The 20,059-nt window shown below is 38.8% G+C and overlaps 1 protein-coding gene across 1 annotated transcript in view; it reads left to right on the top strand.

Annotated features, from left to right (window-relative positions):
• Window positions 1–20,059, top strand: part of aff2 (AF4/FMR2 family, member 2) — a 227,105-nt gene that overhangs the window by 73,258 nt on the left and 133,788 nt on the right. The window contains exon 3 of the mRNA XM_082178263.1: window positions 3,645–4,487. Coding sequence (XP_082034389.1) covers window positions 3,645–4,487 — 843 coding nt within the window. The remainder of the gene's footprint in view (window positions 1–3,644; window positions 4,488–20,059) is intronic.

Below are 20,059 nucleotides of genomic sequence, written 5' to 3'. Positions count from 1 at the left end.
TATGAGTAACCTGCATATGATTGATGCATTTATCCCAGCACACAGCATTGTTTTGGATGTTCGGTAAGTTCCGTCTCAAAATAGGTAATACGTCATAAAAGCCGACCAATCAGGTTGTGAACGTATCCCTATGCCTTTAGGTTCGGTGATAAAAATGCCAAACTGAATGCTAAGCGGACCAGGACTAAGGGCGTTTTCACACATATAGATTGTTGTTTTGTTCCGAAACAGGTACTTAATTTGTTACAATGTTGTATTTTCTTCTTGGTTTGGTTCTCTTTAATAAGGCAACCTTTCAAAGCGTACCAAAATGTGTTCACGCAAGTCACATGCGAGTAACTGTCCTCTTATTGGTCAGCGTTTGGTCTTATTGGTCTCTGCGTCATCCATCAAGATGATTGTCAGGTTCGCTCCATGAGATTATTGTGGCTTTATAAATGTCGAAACACACGCAAACACTATACAAATGTAGCCGTCATTGCAGCTGTTAAACTGCATTCGTATTAACACTACAGTAAATGTAAACGCACTCTCTCTCTCTTGATCTCCCAGCATTGTCTAGATTACACAACATTTTTAGATGAAGAGGTGCTCTTTTGGTTTTCAACTGTGGTAACTACTAATGTGCTCACTACTGCTATTTATATAGCACATTTCCCATTATGATATATAATACCATTTGGTTCGTTGGTCCGTTGGGTTTGATTGCTTTCACACCACAAGTGAATCGCCCCAGAGTTTGTTTGCAATCGGGCCGAAACCACATCGTTCAGGTGGTCCCGGAGCGATTGTTTTGGTGCGGATTCGAGCGCAATTGCCGTGTTCACATATGCATAAACAAACCGAACCAAGAGAGAAAACGCACCAGGTTCCGAAACAAACGCTCATGTGTGAAAGCACCCTAAAAGTTTTTTTTTTTGGTCCGGACCAAATGAACCATGCGAACCGAACTACAAGTGTGAACACACCCTAAAACTACTAGACATTTTAAAGTGTTTATATATCCAAACACATTAATTGGCTAGTAAAAGCCTTAACCATCAATTTAAATACACGATTAATCCTTCATAAATGGCTTATTCATCATTTTAAGAAACCTTGAACGGAAAATGTCAGCAATTAACGCTTAATATAAGAGTATTTCTCTCTTTCTCACCTTCCCCCGAGCTGTAGAATGTGTGTCTGGCCACGGTCCAGCATTCTCATGCTTCAGTCAAGCAGTCGAGCTCACACAACAGCTCTTTGTGTGCACCCCAGATGGATTTTCCCTCACATTGACCGAAGCACCTCGTCTGGGAGGTTCACCCACTCCTCTCACTCAAGAGTGTCCCTTTCAGATCTTTCACTTTAAAAACACTGGAGCAGAGCCCACACTGGCACACATTCCCATCCAAAGACTGTCTGAGAACGCAACTCATGTCGTCAGTATAGTGAGGACGCAGAGACATGCCAGTGGACCCAGGTTTTAAATTGCGCAAGTGATGACCCAAAATATTACCACAATTGTTTATTGTGAGAAAGGGAAAAGTCCTTAAAATGACAAGGATCAGTAGTTGAAATGGAAATTGTGTTTGCTTCAATGATATTAATATGTTTTCTAAAACTTTTGACGACTCATCTTGTCCACAAGGGCATGTTTAAACTTTTGTCCCATCATGCACTTTAGAAGGACCATGCCTCCTTCCCCCTAAATTATAAATAGCAAGTAGCAAATCATGATTTTGCTGGGATATAAAGCAAGCGAAAATCTGCTGGCTAGTATTTAATGATTTAATAAAGCAATCAATAAATACAAAACAAATTGCTTTCATCAAACTATTTGTGCTTGTAAACTATTATGTACACTATCAGGATATATTTGATTTTATTCATAATTCTTTTTTGAAAATGTCTTATTCAATCGCAGTTAACCGTTTAGTCAATAAGGTTTTATTGCTGACATTAGTGTTCAGGCTTTACCAGGTCAGAGGTCAGTTAGGCTGAGAAGATCTAGAATCAGATAAGGTCACATGTTAACAGTCCAGTGCATAATTCCATCACTGTTATAATAGCCTTGCATGCCATGCTGTGGTCGTGCATCATTTAACATTATTTGTTTATTGACTGTTTATGTGGTTGAAAGCCATAACAGATGCATTTGCATTTTAGAAGAGCTGTACTGTCTGTTATTAATGTAGCAATTACATGTGAAATGAATGGAGAATGCTAATAGATTTTTCTCTCTACCTTTGCTTCCTGGGATTAACGTAGCCTTTAATTGTATCAGTGTACAAGAGAAGCACACATTTATTTATTCATTGTTGGAATACCTCTATTCAGACTCTTTAAAATTAGGGTGCTGATACTTAGGAGGCTTTGAATAAAGGAAAAGATGTAAATGTAGCGAGAGTAAAGGCCTGAACATTAAGAAGAATGTTGCTTATTATGCAAATAATCAGTGGGGGGGTGGGCTAGCATGCTTCTCTTCTGTAGGACGCTGTGCAACTAATGATGTGCCACAAAACCTAAAAGATAACGATTATTATAAAGGGACTCTTGTTGTGAGCAAAAGCAGACCAGTGTTGGACAGATATTTCTGGAGAGGAGAATACTGTATCTTTATGCCTGCACTAAATTCAGGAGATGTTTGCAAACATTATTTTATGGAAATCAGTACACAGGCACGGATAGGAATGGCACACAAACAGAACATTCTGAATAGATTCTAAATACAGCGTCTCGCCATTTCTGTGATCACACGTTGCCTGGTTTCATAAATATTGACTAACATCAAATGGAGAGTTGGCTTGCATCTCAAAACTATGTTAATGGTCTAGTCAGCTAAAGCTCATGATAAATACTCTGGTTCTTTATACTGACAAACACAGTCTTTAGAGCTGTCCATATTGAGAAGGCTTCACTCCCTGAATTGGTATTCACAAAAATAATACAGTTATGACGTTACTTTTGGGTGTTATTGAGCAGTTGGTGTGTTGTGGATTGTTTTATCTTTATATTTTATCTTATAACCAATTTAGATTAATATTCCAGTCCATTGACATTTTGCAATACAGTTGATTGTTCTTCCTATTAAATGGATAGTTCATCAAAAAAAGGAAACTTCTGTACTTATCTACTCACCTTCATGTCATTTCATACAGGTATGCTGTATTTATTTATTTATTTTTATGAAATGCAAACAAACAAACAAACAAACAAACAAACAAACAAAAAATTATTTATAGAAAATGTCCATGTCTTTTCCATTTAATAACATCTATAAGCAGTATACAAGTAACTTTTTCCAAGTCTTCATAATTTCAAGCTTTATGTGAGTAAATTATTTTCATTATTCATTGATTATGAGGCACTCAAAAAACAGTGATGTTTGATGTTGCTTCAGTCCAGCCTGCTCCATATGCACCATGTTTGAGTTAAGATTACGGTGGAGGTGAATATTATTAGTAAATTACTTACATTTAGATTTTTTCCTCACACCAAGCTATTACATGACTTTAGGAAACTGGGGATATAGAGCATAAGTAATATGGCCCATGTGTATGAATTTTCTTTTTATTTGGGGTGAACTGTTTTAAAATACCTTCGTTAGGAATATGGCTGAATTATACATTTGTTTCATATAGTTTTTATTTTCTTACTTTCAGACTAACAAAGGGGATGCTCTGGCCAACCGGGTCCAAAACACACTTGGAAATTATGATGAAATGAAGGAGCTTCTGACTAGCCATTCCAACCAGAGTCACCTTGTAGGCATTCCTAAGAACTCTGTTCCCCAGACTCCAGTGGAGAAACCCGACCAGCCAGGCTTTTTCCCTGAGGCTCAGCGAAGCCGAGCTGCTCCCTCCCAACCTGGAGGCCACAGCACCTCTATGCCCCCACCCCCTGCCAACACCATGCCAAGTTCTAGCGTTGTACATGGACATCAAGGCAAAAAGTTACGGTCTTCAGAATGGTCACGAGGGGGTCACGGTTCAAGTGGAACCCAGACCGCTCAAGCGGTCAGCCGGGGAAAGCACTCCAGTCATGAGCAGACCTCTAGTAGACATGATCAGGACCAAGAGGACTCAAGTCCTAATCCCAGCGGACCTACAACTTCATCACACTCCAATAGGAAGCAGTCTGGCAAAGGAACAGCCACAGCCGAGCTTGGCCTCGGAAAGTCTCCCGCTGAGCAGGACTCGTGCTCCCATGGCTCAAACTCACCAATGGCTTCTACGTCCCTGCTTCCTAGCGGCCTCTTGACGCCGACATTTCCTCAAGGTCTCCACTGCAAGCCCAGCAGTGCTGTGCAGCAGAAACCCACTGCCTACGTCAGGCCCATGGACGGCCAAGACCAGGTCCCCAACGACTCCCCAGAGCTCAAACCCCCTGTGGAGCTGGTGGAAGGGTACAACAGTGTGCCATTTGGAGGTCTGCTGGATACCAAAAGCAGCACGGCTGGGACCAAAGGGAAAATTCCTAAGCTGACACTGCCGCAGTCCGGGGAGGTGAGTGTGACCATTTTCTGTCTTAGTTAAAGGGCAGGCTTCTTGCAGATGTTGTAATCATTTGCTCTCGTTTGGATGCGGCGGTAGTTGGACAGGAACAGTTGGCAGATAGGTTTGGCTCTGTTGACTTTCCCCTGGCTAGGTCTGTTTTGCATTGAAACCTGGCAGAACGAGGGGCTGACATAATGGAGTGCTTCATTAATAATCAACTAATGAACATCAGGCTTTCCTGTGAACCTACCTACTCTACAAGGAAGTCTTCTTGTTGGCGTGTTTAAAGATCAATTTCTTTGTAAGGAAATTCTTACCTCAGTGATTTTCCCGTGCTTAGGTTGCTGAAGTAAGTTGATATTGGCTCTCCTTTGAGAGGAGAAACAATTCTAGAGTTAAAACTATTCAGAAGATCTGTTTAATTGAATGATGGATAGTGACATGGGTCAATGTTATATTTGATTATATTTCCCAGTTAAAGCCAATGAAATGATTGAAAATGGTGACTTTCATAATAGTACTTCTGAGCGAAATAATGCACCTCTTTGTTCAGTAAGTCATTGTAGGTGTTTTCCCATTATACATAATGATCATATCTGTCATCACTGACTGTGTCTTAAATTGAAGTACTGTATATACGCTAATTCCTTTCTTCTTTATTTTGGGCCATGATTTGTGTGCATAGATCTATAATTACAGCAAAACAAAAGGCTTTACAATTAAATAAAATGTACTAAATATGGCTATAGATTGAAGCAATATGATGCTGTCAGTCAAGATGAGCTAATATAACTTGATACCTAATATAATCAAGAATGTTCAAAGAAATCTCCTTTGTAACTTTCATAAGACTTTCATAATTGGTCATTAAGCAACTATTCAGTAAGCACTGGTCCATGTGAAAGGTGGCCAACTAGATACAATCTGGTTTCACTGAGACGACCTGTCTTGACCTTTAACGTGGTAACATCTCAATAAGTCATGTTCCTTAAACACCTCTGAAGACCCTCCATGTCTTGAACATGTCACATACAAATTTTTTCACAATGGATGGGCCCATATGTTTTGAATTTACCCTCCGGAGGTTAAGACACTGGAGCTTTATCACCGGCAATGTTAACTTCATCCCTTCTGTGGGACCAACACTTAGAGCAGAGTTCTGTTGACCTTGCTAGGGTTGTGATACATGAGCCACACTGAAGCCGTTTACAGGCCATGCAGTGCCGTCACTTCCTTTGAATGGCTGCCAGCAGGGGGATTTGATCCCATGGCATTTTGTAGAGAGAAATAGCTGCATTTGAAAGCTCAGCATGGTCCTTTAGGACAGGGGATACCATCATTTAGGATTTAGCCAATAGCTGGTCTTAGATTAAAGATAATAGATTGTGGTGGGCTAATGGTTCTGTTATTATGCTTTAGGCTCATGTTTAGCTCTTTAAAACCCCAGCAGCAACTAATTTATTTCTTCACTCTGAGGTGGTATCTTGTGAGAGGTAATTTCCTTGTATTTCCAGTGCCAGGTTTGAAAAATAGCCTCGTATCGATGCCTTAAGCTTGTTTGAGCAGTAGGTTGAAATTCCCATCCCTCTTACCTACGGGTTTAATCCAGATAAAGCAAACAAACCAAATAAGATAAGGTGCGGTAAACAAGAGTGGCATATGATTGAACAGGTTGACTTGCTGTTATCCAACCATGGCGAGGCAGCCAGCTGTTCTCCCTCTTTGTTCTATGGGGATCTCGACGACCATCGGGCTCCAAATTGCACTATCGCCCATCTTGAAGCATATGGTACGTTCGCACAGTACAGTTAAGCATGTGGCAAGAGTGAAAACCTGGGGAATTTTAATTGCTCTGAGAGTGCCCTCATACCGGTCAGCTTGCAGGAAAATGGAGATAGATGTTGTTATTGCAAAGAGGTGCAGGCACAGAAGACCCCCCGTAGGGTGGGCCCCAGCTGGATCTACGCCATCTTTCCCTACCCCTCCTTCTGACAGATGAGTCACTGCCTGAAAGTGAAAAGAGAGAGATGCAAAAGGGGGAAAAAATAAATGGGGAAAAAGCAGAGAGTAACGAAAACAGGACTAGTAGGATTAAAATGGAACACAAGAGAGTACGGGTAGAGCCGCTCTTTCAAGATGGCTCTCAAGAGAAAAAAAAACATCTTCAAGGACATTGATTTGATTTTTTTCCACCCTGCCTTGCGTAGCTTTAGTTTGTTAAAAGGAGTGGATTCTGTTGAAGCGGCTCTCGTGGGATTCACCTGTACTGTGTTGTGCTGGCTACTTATTATTCCACAGCTCTTCAGGCTTATTTATCCAGGTTCACTCTGGCTGAGGTGTTGAATTGTGTGAAAGCCTTTCCTGATTGTATATCCTCCAAGGTTTTCTTTGTTGTCACATGAGCGGATGGTATTTTATTGTGCTCAAAAATTGGCAGAATGCTCCTTGGTTGCTTAAATCTTTTTTTCGAGACAGGAACTATTGTCAGTGGTAATGGTGCGATTCACGTACAAATCTTTCTAAGCTGGTTCTTTGTGATGATTCAGGCAAAACAAAAATGTGAAGAGGATGACATGTTGGAACCAAAATAATGCAACATTTGAGACAGTTAATATCACACATTCAAAACTATAGGCATACAAAAGCAGAATTCAGCAACATATTTTCTTCACTGAAAAAATAAATGCAGAATGTGTGATGACCCAAAATGAATCAGTTAATCGTTTGCTTTTTATCTAGTCATCAATCAACTTTCTGAACTTTTCAATGCCAATTGTCAATGTCACAATAGTTGTATGGACCTAGAGTAGAGTAGTAGAGTAGAAAGAGAGATGAGTAAAAAAATATAAGGAACATTGTTTCAAAGTTTTTGAATGCAAACTGCTATCACAGTAACACTAAGAATCTATATAATGAAAATAGATTACATTTTGATTCTAAGTGGATTTTAATATACACATTGACATTTTCATTGGAAAACTGTGATGTAAAAAGGTTTGTTTCATTGAAACAAATCATTAACCAGTAGAGTAAAATTAATCAAACTTTTCTAATTGTGAAAGTCATAATAGCTTTATAGTGGCTTACTAACATAACTGTATTATTTTCAGACTGCCACACACTTCTGCACTGTTGAAAGAGTGACTCCTAAAACTGCCATTCTTTGGTTTGAAAAGCAGAAGCTTGTTCCCCTTGATAGGCATGAAATGTTCCCTTGTGCCACCCCACCACAAAATATTTTGACAGGTTGAGCACTCCGCAGAGTGATAAGACTGTGCTAAATGGCTCTGGAAGCATTCTGTTATCGCCTGGTGTATTGATTAGCGTCTAGCGTTGTGCTGCTCGCTGTGAAAGAGCGGCTCACTTTTTTTTTCTTTTTTTCACAGTGTATGAGACATCGACAGACAGATAAGACTATTGATCCATCTAAAAACAGTTATTGCACCCAGTATCACCCAGTCTTTATGTGACTAATAGCTTTATCACTAGCTCCTTGAAGCGCAGATTTGACAAGACAATAATACCAGTGAAGATATAGCATGCTGGGCTATTCAAAATGATGCATCACACATGCTGAGAGATCATGCTTATGTTTTTGCTGGTTTGGTAATTCATTTTATTCAGTCGTTATTTTTTATGATATACTTTTACATAATATATTACATTGACAGAGTGAGTTATCTGTTGTGATAAAGTGCTATAAATCATATATTAATATAATTATGTTGATATACAATTACACATATTTATACACTTTGATTATTATCATCTGTCATGTCAACCAATTTAGAATTTTGTAATATCCTATGGTGTTTGAGAATTTTCTTCGGTTCAAAAGTATTCCTGGTCTGTTCTGTGACTAAATATAGCAGTACCTGAAAGCAATCTCAGTGGGCAGCAGAGGTGAATGATGTCATGGCGTTGAGGACTGGAGTCTGGGTCGGGAGTCTGGCAGAGGAGTTCTCATCAAGCCACAGTCTCCTTTCTGATTGCTCTTTGTGATCAGATATAATGGAGACGCCGACATCTGCTGCATATAAATGCAGTCCCTCTGTTTCCTTGGCCATGTCGATCGCAGATCAGAGCAGAGTGATTGCACGATCACCGGATAAGATCACAGTAAAATCTCAGCTGCTGATCATGTACACTAGCATTTAGTTTCCAAATCCTCACTGACCTCTGTAAACCTCTGAAGTTAAAGGTGAGGTTTCACCAAACTGCATAATGACTGTTTCCAAGCAAGTTTCCCAAACTCCTCATCTGCCATTGGCTGATCAAACACAGAGTCCCGCCCCAAACTCACACCATTGGTTGAGCCAGTGTTGCCAGGTCAGGATGTTCAAACAAACAGTGCAATGTTTTGAAAGCACAACAGTGTTTACACTTTATTTAGGGGAATCAACCTAAAGACGAAAGATTTGACAAATTGACAAAGATTAGCAATGAACAAAAATATTCTTCACTCTCCACATACTGTCATATCACTTTTGTTTATACAAGTTCATTTCATTAATTAAAAAGATGCATAATGCTAAATTCATTTGACTAATTAAGCTTTAAAGTGTTAAAAACGAATTGGCCCACATAAGGTCTATTCATCCACTGATGACCGTAAGATGTTTTTTAGTGTGGTCTTCCTCAGCGATATAACAGTGGCGTCTATCAAAGACAGTCAATCGAGCTCTGCCCAGTCAAGCCAGGTTATTAAAACAGCGTTTGCCGTAACAGGCAGAGAAGTCTTTATCTCGCATGGAGCCTCGGCTCCATCTCACAGGACAGGAAGTCATTTCCAGGAACATTTGATTACACCGGGCTGCCAAGACTCACAAAGCAAGACGCCACTTCCCCCCAGAAAGCATCCTCACCCACACTGAGTCATCTAGTGCTGGATCGTGTGCATGGAGCTGTAACGTAGACCGCACTGTGGTGTATTATAATGATTAATGGTTGTGCAATCATCTACGCACATATTTCTGGAAATGTATATTTTAGAAGCAAGGATGTGTGTTTGAAAAGAGATGCATATGAGCAGCTCAATATAAATATATGCATAGCAATGTATGCACTCTACACACTACTACATCTCTACTTTTGAATATATATATGGCACTCAATCTATGATACATGGACTTTATAGTTTTGTATATTATGCATTATTAGTTTGCGTCTTGGGTTAGGATATTGTATATTATTATAGATTAACTATATTGACTTTTTTTATTTATTCAATTATATCATTTTTTGCAATGCTTCATGGGATTGTAGTTCTTTCCCTCACTAAAGATGTTAAGTACACATTCTTGTATCTTTGTCTTTTTTGTAAATACACAGTATTGATGAGCTAAAAGATGAACCGCTGTGAAGAATGTAGTTAGTGTCCATGGTGACTGATGAGTGAAACTAGAACAAAGGAACATATGTGCTGAGTGAAAACCAAAACAAACTGAACATGACTGTGACAGTTATGATTGACATTGTAACTGGTTTGTTTGGTTCATTGCTTATAATGCTTTAAAAAATACTTTTGGGAAAAATGTATGGAAAAAATATTTCCGGAACCAACGCAGCTGAAAAAGTGGGCGGGCACTAATGCACTCTGTTACCTAATTGCACAACCAATCACAATCTGCCAATCATACACTCCAAAACTCTTTTTCAGCTTCTTCAACAGTCTGCTCAACCTTGATGGTTCCACTTATCCAATTTCATATGGCTCTTTTGAATATTTGAATGTTTACAGTTATGCTAGCCAGTCCCAAACGCAGTGCTTCCTCTCCAGAGAGGCTAATGCGCTGAGACGAGTGAACAGGCAGCAATCTTTCAGCGGTGCACTGGTGAGGAAACAAGGATGCAAGTCTCTGGTTTGATTAGCTGCAGAAGTGAAATAACCTGTGCACAGTGCAAGTCTGAGATAAGTTAGCAGGGTGTCCGTGGTTCCTTTCGGTGAAGTTGATCCCAGAACATACTCCCTTTCTATAGTGTTGACTGACTGAGAATGCCATGTACAGTATACTGCTGTAAAGTAACCTATTTACTGCTTTGATCATGTTTAGCTGCCCATTTTTTACTTTATTCTTAAGTGAATATCATGGTTACCCACTAGTAATGACTCAAGTGTTACTACATCCAGAATGAATGACTAATTACTTGGATCAGTATTCTGAAGTGAAAAGCATGATAACTCTCTAGTAACAACTGAAGTCATTGTAAGATTTTGAAGTTTTTGTAAGGTTTTGAATAGAAATTGCATCGGACAGATTTGGTAATACTTGAGTCATTACTAGTAGGTTACCATGATCTTCACTTTAGAATTAATTATACATTATGCATTACTCATTAAATTATGAACCAGTATATAGTAGTTCTTAGTAGTCCTCTGGGAGGCATGACATTTTTTTTTTAAATTGTGTATTTAATAGTGAACTACCTCAGTCAACTGAGTGTTATTATTTACTAATTCGTTAATATGAATTTTCTGTTAATAGAGTTTTGTTAGTTAATAGTAGTTAAATGTTAATTTTGTATTACTCATTTGTTCCTGTGTAGTTATTCATAAATCTGTCTGGCCAATATCTTCTTCTGTTACTAATTTTAGTGGATACTGATATGTATTTTTCAATGGCTGATCAGTTTATATACAGGTCAAGACAATTTTGGAGCTCTGGTGAAATTTTGAGGTCTTCTATTTGTAAATTTGTTATGCTGATGTGACTAACTGATTGTTTGAGCAAATGATGCAAAAACATAGGGGCGTTAGTTATAGTGTTCAGTATTTAATCACATAGACATTATAGCAAAATTAAAATGACTTAAGGTGTTTGTGATCGGGATATATTTCAATGCCGGTGAGAGCTATACATTTTCCTTGAATTAACAGGTAAATACTTTTTTTTTTTTTTTAAGATGCTAACGTCCTACAAGTGGGACTGTATTACGAAAAGTAAATGACACATTTTTCTAAGCAACTCAGCAATGTTTCTCGAAAGTCTAGAGCGTTTGTTCAGCAGTCTATGTCTTTACTCATGAGCCAGTGCCATCACGCCTGACCAAACATGCTGATCCTCAATATCTCAGTGTGTCACTACAAGCGGCCTTTGCACTCGCTGCAGGCTCTGAGCTAAAGACTTCTAATATGACTCAAATGGATACAGAAATGTACTTAGAGAGAGGAGATTGTTAAGAAGCACATTTACATAGAAGAATTGATGTAGTTTCAGCAAAGGCAGGAGTTCATTTGTAGGTGGGCCTGGGGAGAAATGATCATAGTTGACAACACTTAGTTGCATCTCAGAATTAGGTCACCCTGCCTCTCTCTCTCTCTCTCTCTCTCTCTCTCTCTCTCTCTCTCTCTCTCTCTCTCTCTCTCTCTCTCTCTCTCTCTCTCTCTCTCTCTCTCTCTCTCTCTCTCTCTCTCTCTCTCTCTCTCTCTCTCTCTCTCTCTCTCTCTCTCTCTCTCTCTCTCTCTCTCTCTCCTTCCCAGTCATGCATGATGGGCTGTTCTCATCAGCCTTTGTTTAATATCGCTTCAGAATTAATTTGGGCTCATTAATGGGACTCTTTGCTGTGAACACACTGATATAGTCAGTAATGTGGCTAATAAACATAAAACGATTTGCTGCAGAAGTCTGTTTCAGCAAGCATGAAAGGATATAAATATGAAAAAGGATAAAAATACAGGAAATAAACAATAATGGTACTGTAAGCGACGTTATATTGTTATTAATATCTATCTACCATTCCATAAATGTAATATTATTATTAATTATATATGTTGTGGTAATTATGTTCCCTCTAATATTATTTGGTAACACTTTATTTTACAGTGTCCTTGCCACATGTAGTTACTATAGTAATAATTATAAATTATGCATAACTACATACAACTAACCCTAAACCTAACCCATAGTAAGTTTATGTTGTTAATTAATTTACACTGTAACTATAGGGCACATTAAAATAAAGTGTAACATATTGTTGTTATTGCTTTTATTCTTCACGCATATAAAATAAGTTCTCATTTGTAAAATATCATTTATTTATTCTTTATTTTGAAATAATTCTGATTCTGACTGAACTCATTCTAAAATGCAAAGAAATGCACACATTTAATTGCACATTCTATATGAATTCACCAATTGTACTGTAATGCACAGTTACTAATTATATTACTTGCCACTAAAATTTTTATTCGGATTATTGTTTTTAATAACTTCAACTTGCAAATGAACAATGGTCAACTTAAGTCAAGTCACCTTTATTTATATAGTGCTTTTTTCAATACAGATTGTTTCAAAGCAACTTAACAGAGATAACAGGAAAATAATGCAACATAGTTTATGTCTAGAAGAAAATAGCGTAAAAAACATATATGTATATATATATCCGCTCTGGAGAAAACCGTGATGTCATCGTCCAGCTCAGTTCAGTTCTCATGGTGTCAATGCAGGCAGATTAAAAATATTGTTGAATATTAAATTAAATGGTGTCTATTATCATATTGCATTTGCTGCCATATAATAATTGGTAGCTTGAGCTAATATATTTAGTGATATTACAATTGTTCAGGGGTTTCTGGTTAAAGAATGCCTCTTATCTGTAATAAACTCACTGTAGCACACAGCCTCGAGTGGCTTATAAATCGGATATTGCCTATAAAAAAGCCCCAGTTGTCACTCCTCCAAAAGTTGTGACATGAACTCTTGAATTTATCTAGCAAAAAGTCTAAAGAACATTCAGAAAAACAAACAAACAAGGGGCATGCATTGATTTGTATGCAGAGACCAGGTCTGCGTGATGATGTGCTGTTGTCCCCTGACGTGTACCGGCTCCCCTCAGCGCATGTAGTTTGACCTTGAAGATATCATTTGGCCCAACACAAGCCTCCTCAGACGGAGAACTAGCGCTCTGTGACCGCTAGTTAATGAGTTCTATACACACTGCTAGCCGAGCCGAAGCCAGCACAACCGTACCCTCGACCAGACGCTAATCAGGCCAGGCTACTTCCCCTCACAGACGTGTCACACACGTGCCCAGGCGGATTAACAGGAAGATGAGAGAACGCGTCCACACCGAAAAATAGAGAGAAAGAGAGAGAGAGGGTTATTAGGAGGCTTTACCATCCAAAGTAACAGCTGGTATCATTTGCATAATACTCATCATTTTACTAGGCTTCTTGTCAAATCATGATGGGGGAAAAAAAAATGTATACAAAAACTAGTTCATTAGCGCTTCCAAAAACAGATTTTATCCAGTATTTACAAGAATCCATGAACAATATCTGTACCTAAGCATCTGTAGTAATTTTTCATGCTATTATGTGTCAGATTCACACATGCTTTAATTATTTTGTGTTTTAAGCTATTCTGTTAATGGTATTCATATATGACATTGTATATAATGTCATTTGTCATTCTAAAGAAAATCGATTTTAGCAACCCTTAGCCTTAAGTATTAATGTAAAAAAAAAATAATAAAAAAAAAACCGAATTAGTGGCATTCGCACGCAACATAATTTTAAAGTGATGGACTTTTTTTCTTCATCTAATCATCTGTAAGACAAAAACAATCACATAGTTTAATATTTATTTATAAAGATGTTTCATTGCACTGTGAATGACTATATCACATTTGTTATGTCTACTTGGAAATTGTGAGAGCTTCTTCTTCTTTACTTTTAAGTAGGTTTAAAGTCCCCCTGTGGTGAAAATCAAGTTTTTAATGTTGTTTATATGTCTATGCGGTGTTTTTAATATGCTTTTAAGACAAACCATGTGCAAATTCATGTCAACATCATTGCTGAGTATTTTCTCCTTAAAACTGCAGTGAACCAAAGACAGTCTCTAAAACGCGGTTTGAAATCGCTGGTGTTTCTGACGTCACAAACTACCTTGTAACCAATCAGGTCAACGTGTGAACGTCAATGAGTGGATCTCTGAGCTGGTGTGAGTGAGTGGAGGCGGGGCTAATTTGCATATTCATAGAACCACCTATACTAAATGAGGCAAGGGGAAACTAGACTAGAGTTACATTCAAGCTATTTTAAGTCATGAAGACATTTTTTTTTTTCAAGGAAAAAACATTTAAATACAGGATGTCATTTTTATCAAAGATGAGTTTTAAGGGAAATAATTATTGACTACAGGGGGACTATTATTTACCAAAATTCAAAAAACATCTTAATAAATTCTTCAATACATTTTGCAAACATAGCATCTCACCTGAAATGTATTTTGCATGTAGCCATTGCTGACAGGCATGCAGGTTTTATGTGAATAAGTTATTCTCTCCATTTGTATCCCATCAACCCCTGGCCATTTGTGGTTACGTGTTGTGGAAGGTTCTCAATGAAACTGGCTTCATAAAGGGAAACCGCAGCAGATTTGCTTATTAAATTAGCCCATCTCTGCTTGACTGCATCATGGCTGGGAGGCAGAGGACTGCTGGGACCACGTAAAACCTGGATTGGACCCTCATAGCGATAAAAAATGCTTCTTTTCCCTTGCCTCCATTAGACCAGGTTTTGTAGTGTATTTAGCCACTATAAATAAAAGCAGAATGACAAGTCCGCACCATTAGACTGTAGGTTAGAACGGTGTAACTGCATCAAGACATGGTAAAAACAAAACATCTTGTAGAGGACCCACATTTTCCCCACGCCACAGCTTAAGGTCAGAGCTGCATTATCTCAGCTGCATTTATCTTTTTCGAGTGACATTGTGAACTACAAAACCTTCATGATGTATGGTGCCTTTCAGGGGTGGATATTTATTGCTGCTACTGGCTTCAAGCCAGCCAACTTAAGGTTTTTGAATCAGATTACCATATTGATTAAGTTAATATGGCTTCTGGTTACCTTGAAGTCAAGAAGCTTTTAGGTTGCTTAAACACTAGAGTGTAGAGACAGTTTCGATAAGAATGATGCACCACAAGGAAATAGAAGAGAAAATTGGTAACACTTTATTTTGATGGTCACCTGTAGACATTCTGTTAACGATACGTAAGGCTGAACCAATTCTCTTTAGAGTATTAGTAGAGCTTAATATCTGTTAATGCTTTATTGTGATGGTCCCATAAAACCAAAAGATGAGCAAATCTTAATTTTTTCTTGAATGTACGCAACCGTTGACCAATGGTAATTTCAAACAGGTTGGTCCTGATGTCAATTTCACTGTATTTTTGTTTCATATCAGGCACATCCTCAAAATGAATCGTGCGCATAACTGTCAAATCCTCCATCAAATATTTATTTTCTGTTTAAGTGCTCTAGTGTAAACCAGATACACTAAATGTGATCATACACGGGGCAACTTTTTGAGCAATGTTGCTGGGTAATGTTGCCGTCAACGGGCAACCAGGTGAGACACAGGGCCCACGACCGATCTAAAGTATCCAGATAGAAATGTGTTTCCCATTCTCAATGGGAAAGTGCCCAATCAACATCGCTCAAAAAAGCTGCCCCTTGTATCATCACCTAAAGATTACATAGAAATCGATTTAAATGCCGTTTACTGAAAAATGTAAATGGACCTAACACCCATCCCTGTGGAATACCATGTATTAAGTTGTTTCAGCTTTGAGCCCTGTCAGTTTAATGCCAGTTAAAACCCTAAAACCCCCAATTATTTCCCCCACAACCCCAGCGGTCGACCCTCTCCTTGTCGATTCGCTTGTGAAAAAAGCACTGGCACAGGCATTACAAAACAATACAAAATGCTGCCTACTGGTGGGTATTTAGTCTTTTTAATTTATTTTGGATGCTCAGTGCTATTGTTGAATATCTGGGGTGCCTTGTAATGAAATACCCGCTGTGCAATTTTGCAAGTGTGTCAAGCAGAGCATGACCAGATATGCAAATTCAATACAGAAGTGGCAAAGTGGAATTTTGAGTATTTTTCACATCTGGGGGCTGTTAAAAGCTGTTTTGAAATCAATGAATGCATAATAAAGAGGTGTCCACACTAGATTGAAATCCCAGTTTGTTGGCTATAAAAACTAGTTTGTTGTCTCGAGTCTCTCTTTTTCACAGAGTGGCCTCACACAGCATGCGGTGTAATTGTATAACAAATTGCAGATGAGGAATGGAAATTCCAACGGATGGGTTCCTGTCTGATGGTGTATCGGTCTCGCTCTCTCTTTCTGTCTGGTTCCTCACAGAGAGAGGAATGGTCATGTGACCAGCACCCCACCAGCCAATCTATCTCTACATATCAAGGTCAGATCCATTTTTCTTGGAGCAACCACCCCCTGCGGTGCTAGCACATAAATTCGCGCCCACCTTCTTTTTGTTTACCCTTGATTCACCAAAAAAGAGGCTTTCAGATTGGTAAAAAACAGTCACGAAAATGTAATTTCCTTTGCCTGTTTATTCCAAAATATTCACACCCGATTGATGACGATGATAACATTGAGTCATAAGAGATGCTCTTCCTGTTACTAAAAATACAAATGCTGAGCTGAATGCTTGAGCAAGCGGACACACAAGTGCACACATCAGCTCAAAAACGTACGCCATTACCATAGAGACTTATAATAACGACTTTGATGAGGATGCAAAACTCGGTGCATGTTGTACATCATTGTCCGTGGAGAAACTAGGTGTCGTTAGAAAGTGCATCAGCAGTGATTCTCAGGTCAGCTTGACACAGAAGCAGGTGGTTGATGACTCAGGCAAACTGGCTTTTGTTTATTCGAAACCCGAGTCCAGCATCCACCGGCTCCCCCGAGGCTCAAATGTGATTGATGACACTAATTACCATGTCACTGCTCATTTCAAAACCTTGATCTCTGAGCATGCGGCTTTGGCTCATCTCCTGTATACACACACCTTTAGCCAGGGTCCATGTCACCTGCCCCCCTTTCTCTCACTCTCTCTCTCTCTCTCTTTCTGTCTCTCTTAATTTCAATTTCAAAGGAGCTTTATTGGCATGACTGTGTAAAATAGCACAATATACAATACACAATATACATATACAAACACATAGATGAATATAGGGGGGTGGGGGCATTTCCATATTGGAACATTTCCATATTATACATAAACATATCACAATAATAAATAAAAAAAAGAAATAAGTACAGAGAGTAGTTTAAAGGGAAAAGAGGGTTCACCTTGTCCCTCACATTATTCTTTCTCTCCCAAAATATAAGACAGTTTGTTTATGAGGCTCACTGGTTGGAAATGAGGTAAAATCTGTGCTATTTGTGTGAAATAAGTGTCTCTGATGTTTTTATACTTGCTGCACTCGGTGAGGGAGTGCAGATCATCCTCTACGACTCCATCAGATCAGTGTGAACACAGAGCTCTCTGGCTTTTGCGTCGGCCCGTTTCCACACACAGATTGTGGTCACTGATGCGATACCTTGTCATGAGCTTTCTCTGACCATAATTACTAATATTGGTCAGGTATGGTGCCAATTTATAATCAGACCATATTTTGTTGAAGTAATTAATTTATTTAATTGTGTGACTTTTATCTGCCTATCGTGTATGTATTCTTCTTTGGTTATTTTCCCTATTTCTTTTACTTGTGAGTGTCTGAACTGAATTGTTGAATTAAGTTGATGTTTTTTCCACTAAATATTGCATGGGGTCGCTCTCTGGGTGTCCTGCGCTGTATCTGAGAGCGCAGTGAGGGTAACTCTCTGACGGCGCGTCTGATAGATGGAACCAGAACTTTACGGCTCTCTTCTGGATTTCAGATAGGAGAGGGATTCTGCCTAATTCTGCCCGGCAACCCAGACTTGGAGTTCCCAGGATGTTCTTGCAGAACTCAAGGTGGAAAATTTCAACAGGGGTTTTGTCCCAGGATTCGTAATTTAATTTAAATTTGGGGCCCCAGATTTCACAGCCGTATAGAAGGATAGGTTTGATGATGCTGTCAAAGATGTCCAGCCACAGTTTAATAGGTGGGTTAAATTTGAACAGGGGTTTTCTTATACTATAATAAGCCCTACGTGCTTTATCAGTCAGATCTTTTATTGCAGTGTCAAATTTTCCAGAAGCTGAGATTGTCAGATCCAAATAGTTATAACAGGTGACATGTTCCCCCAGGTGTAAATTTCTATTTCTTGTCAGCAAGGTGAGTTTTTTCTGAAAGATCATTATTTTGGACTTCTCCATGTTTATTGGTAAGGCCCAGTCGTTGCTGGACTGTTCTAGAAGCGAGAGGTTTTGATGCAGTCCCTCTTCACGAGGAGACAGCAGCAGAAGATTGTCAGCGTACAGGAGGCTTTTGATTTCTCTGTCCTCGAGGGTCAGACCAGGACAAGAGGACTTCTCAAGTGTTGATGCCAATTCATTAATATAGATATTAAAGCAGCGCTCAGTAAGACTGGCTGTTTTCTCGCAGGTTTCTCTCTCGAGCTCCCCCTACAGTTTCGGAGTATATATATATTATGAGAAAACTGTCGTAAACTCGTTGTCAACACTCACCCCTCCCATCTCGCTCAGGCCATGTGCATTTGTTTTCAGAGAAGCCGGCGAACAAACGGAGCCATGTCAACTGAAGTATGTATGATTCTCAGAAGAATATCATATAAATGTTGAGATAGTGTATATTTGTATAGTGTTGCCAAACGTAATCAGTAACATTATGGCGAAAAACAATACTATAAGAAATATCCCGCTATTTATTTCTATTTAAGTTTGAACTATAGCTATAGACACTTAGATTATACATTATCAAAATAAATGTTACGTTACATTCTTTTATAATTTTGACGGTGATCCGAGTTGTCCATCATAACGATTGACCAAACGAAGTCAAACACGTAGCCTAGTTTGTTTATTTATTTTGCAAGAATACGTGTATGGTATAAGGCTATAATTTATTCGTTCATACCGTTTGGTTTGAAATTTCATAATAAGTTGTATTGCTAGCTAGCATCCTAACATGCTAGATCTGTGAACATGCAACATATAACGTTACTAATTCTGAGGCAGGCGGCAAGCTAAACTAAAGCATAATTTGAAGAATTTCATATCGATTTATAGGCGATCTCAGTAACACAAATAAAACCTGATAGAGGAACGGACAAAACACTACAGAAAACAAACACGTTTGTTTACTACTGAAAATGCTAACATCTAAGTTACAGTAGCGTACTAGTAAGCCCGTAACAGACAGCGACCATAATAAAAACCTAAACAGACAATAACAAACATCCTGAGGTCACAATTACAAGAAATACAAACATTAAACACAGTTTATTCTAAAGATACAAGTGCAACAGCAAGAAGGCCAGGTCAGCATCGGTTTTGCAGGCTTCGGTTTCTTTCAGTTCGCTCCATTCTGAAAAAGCCGGTCCAATATTAACTCTAGTCTGACTTCACGCTCGGTCAGTCTCCCGTTTCCTCTTTCTTTGGTCCTCTGACAAAGATTTCCTAGCTTTCTGCTTCTTTTTTACATGTTCAGCCATTATGAAAACTTGAAGAACTCAATATCTAGCGTTACCTTGTTCTTATAGCTAGCCGGATACTGGAGGGATGAGGGCGTGTACGTGTGCAGTGCCGTAAAGCAATTCGTTACCTCGCGAGACCTGATATCACACGATACTTCCTAACACTGAGGCCGGCGGCCCGC

The sequence above is a fragment of the Leuciscus leuciscus genome (genome assembly GCF_965113295.1).
Source record: "Leuciscus leuciscus genome assembly, chromosome: 8".
Lineage (NCBI taxonomy): Eukaryota > Metazoa > Chordata > Actinopteri > Cypriniformes > Leuciscidae > Leuciscus > Leuciscus leuciscus.
This window is presented reverse-complemented; position numbering and strand designations above follow the sequence as displayed.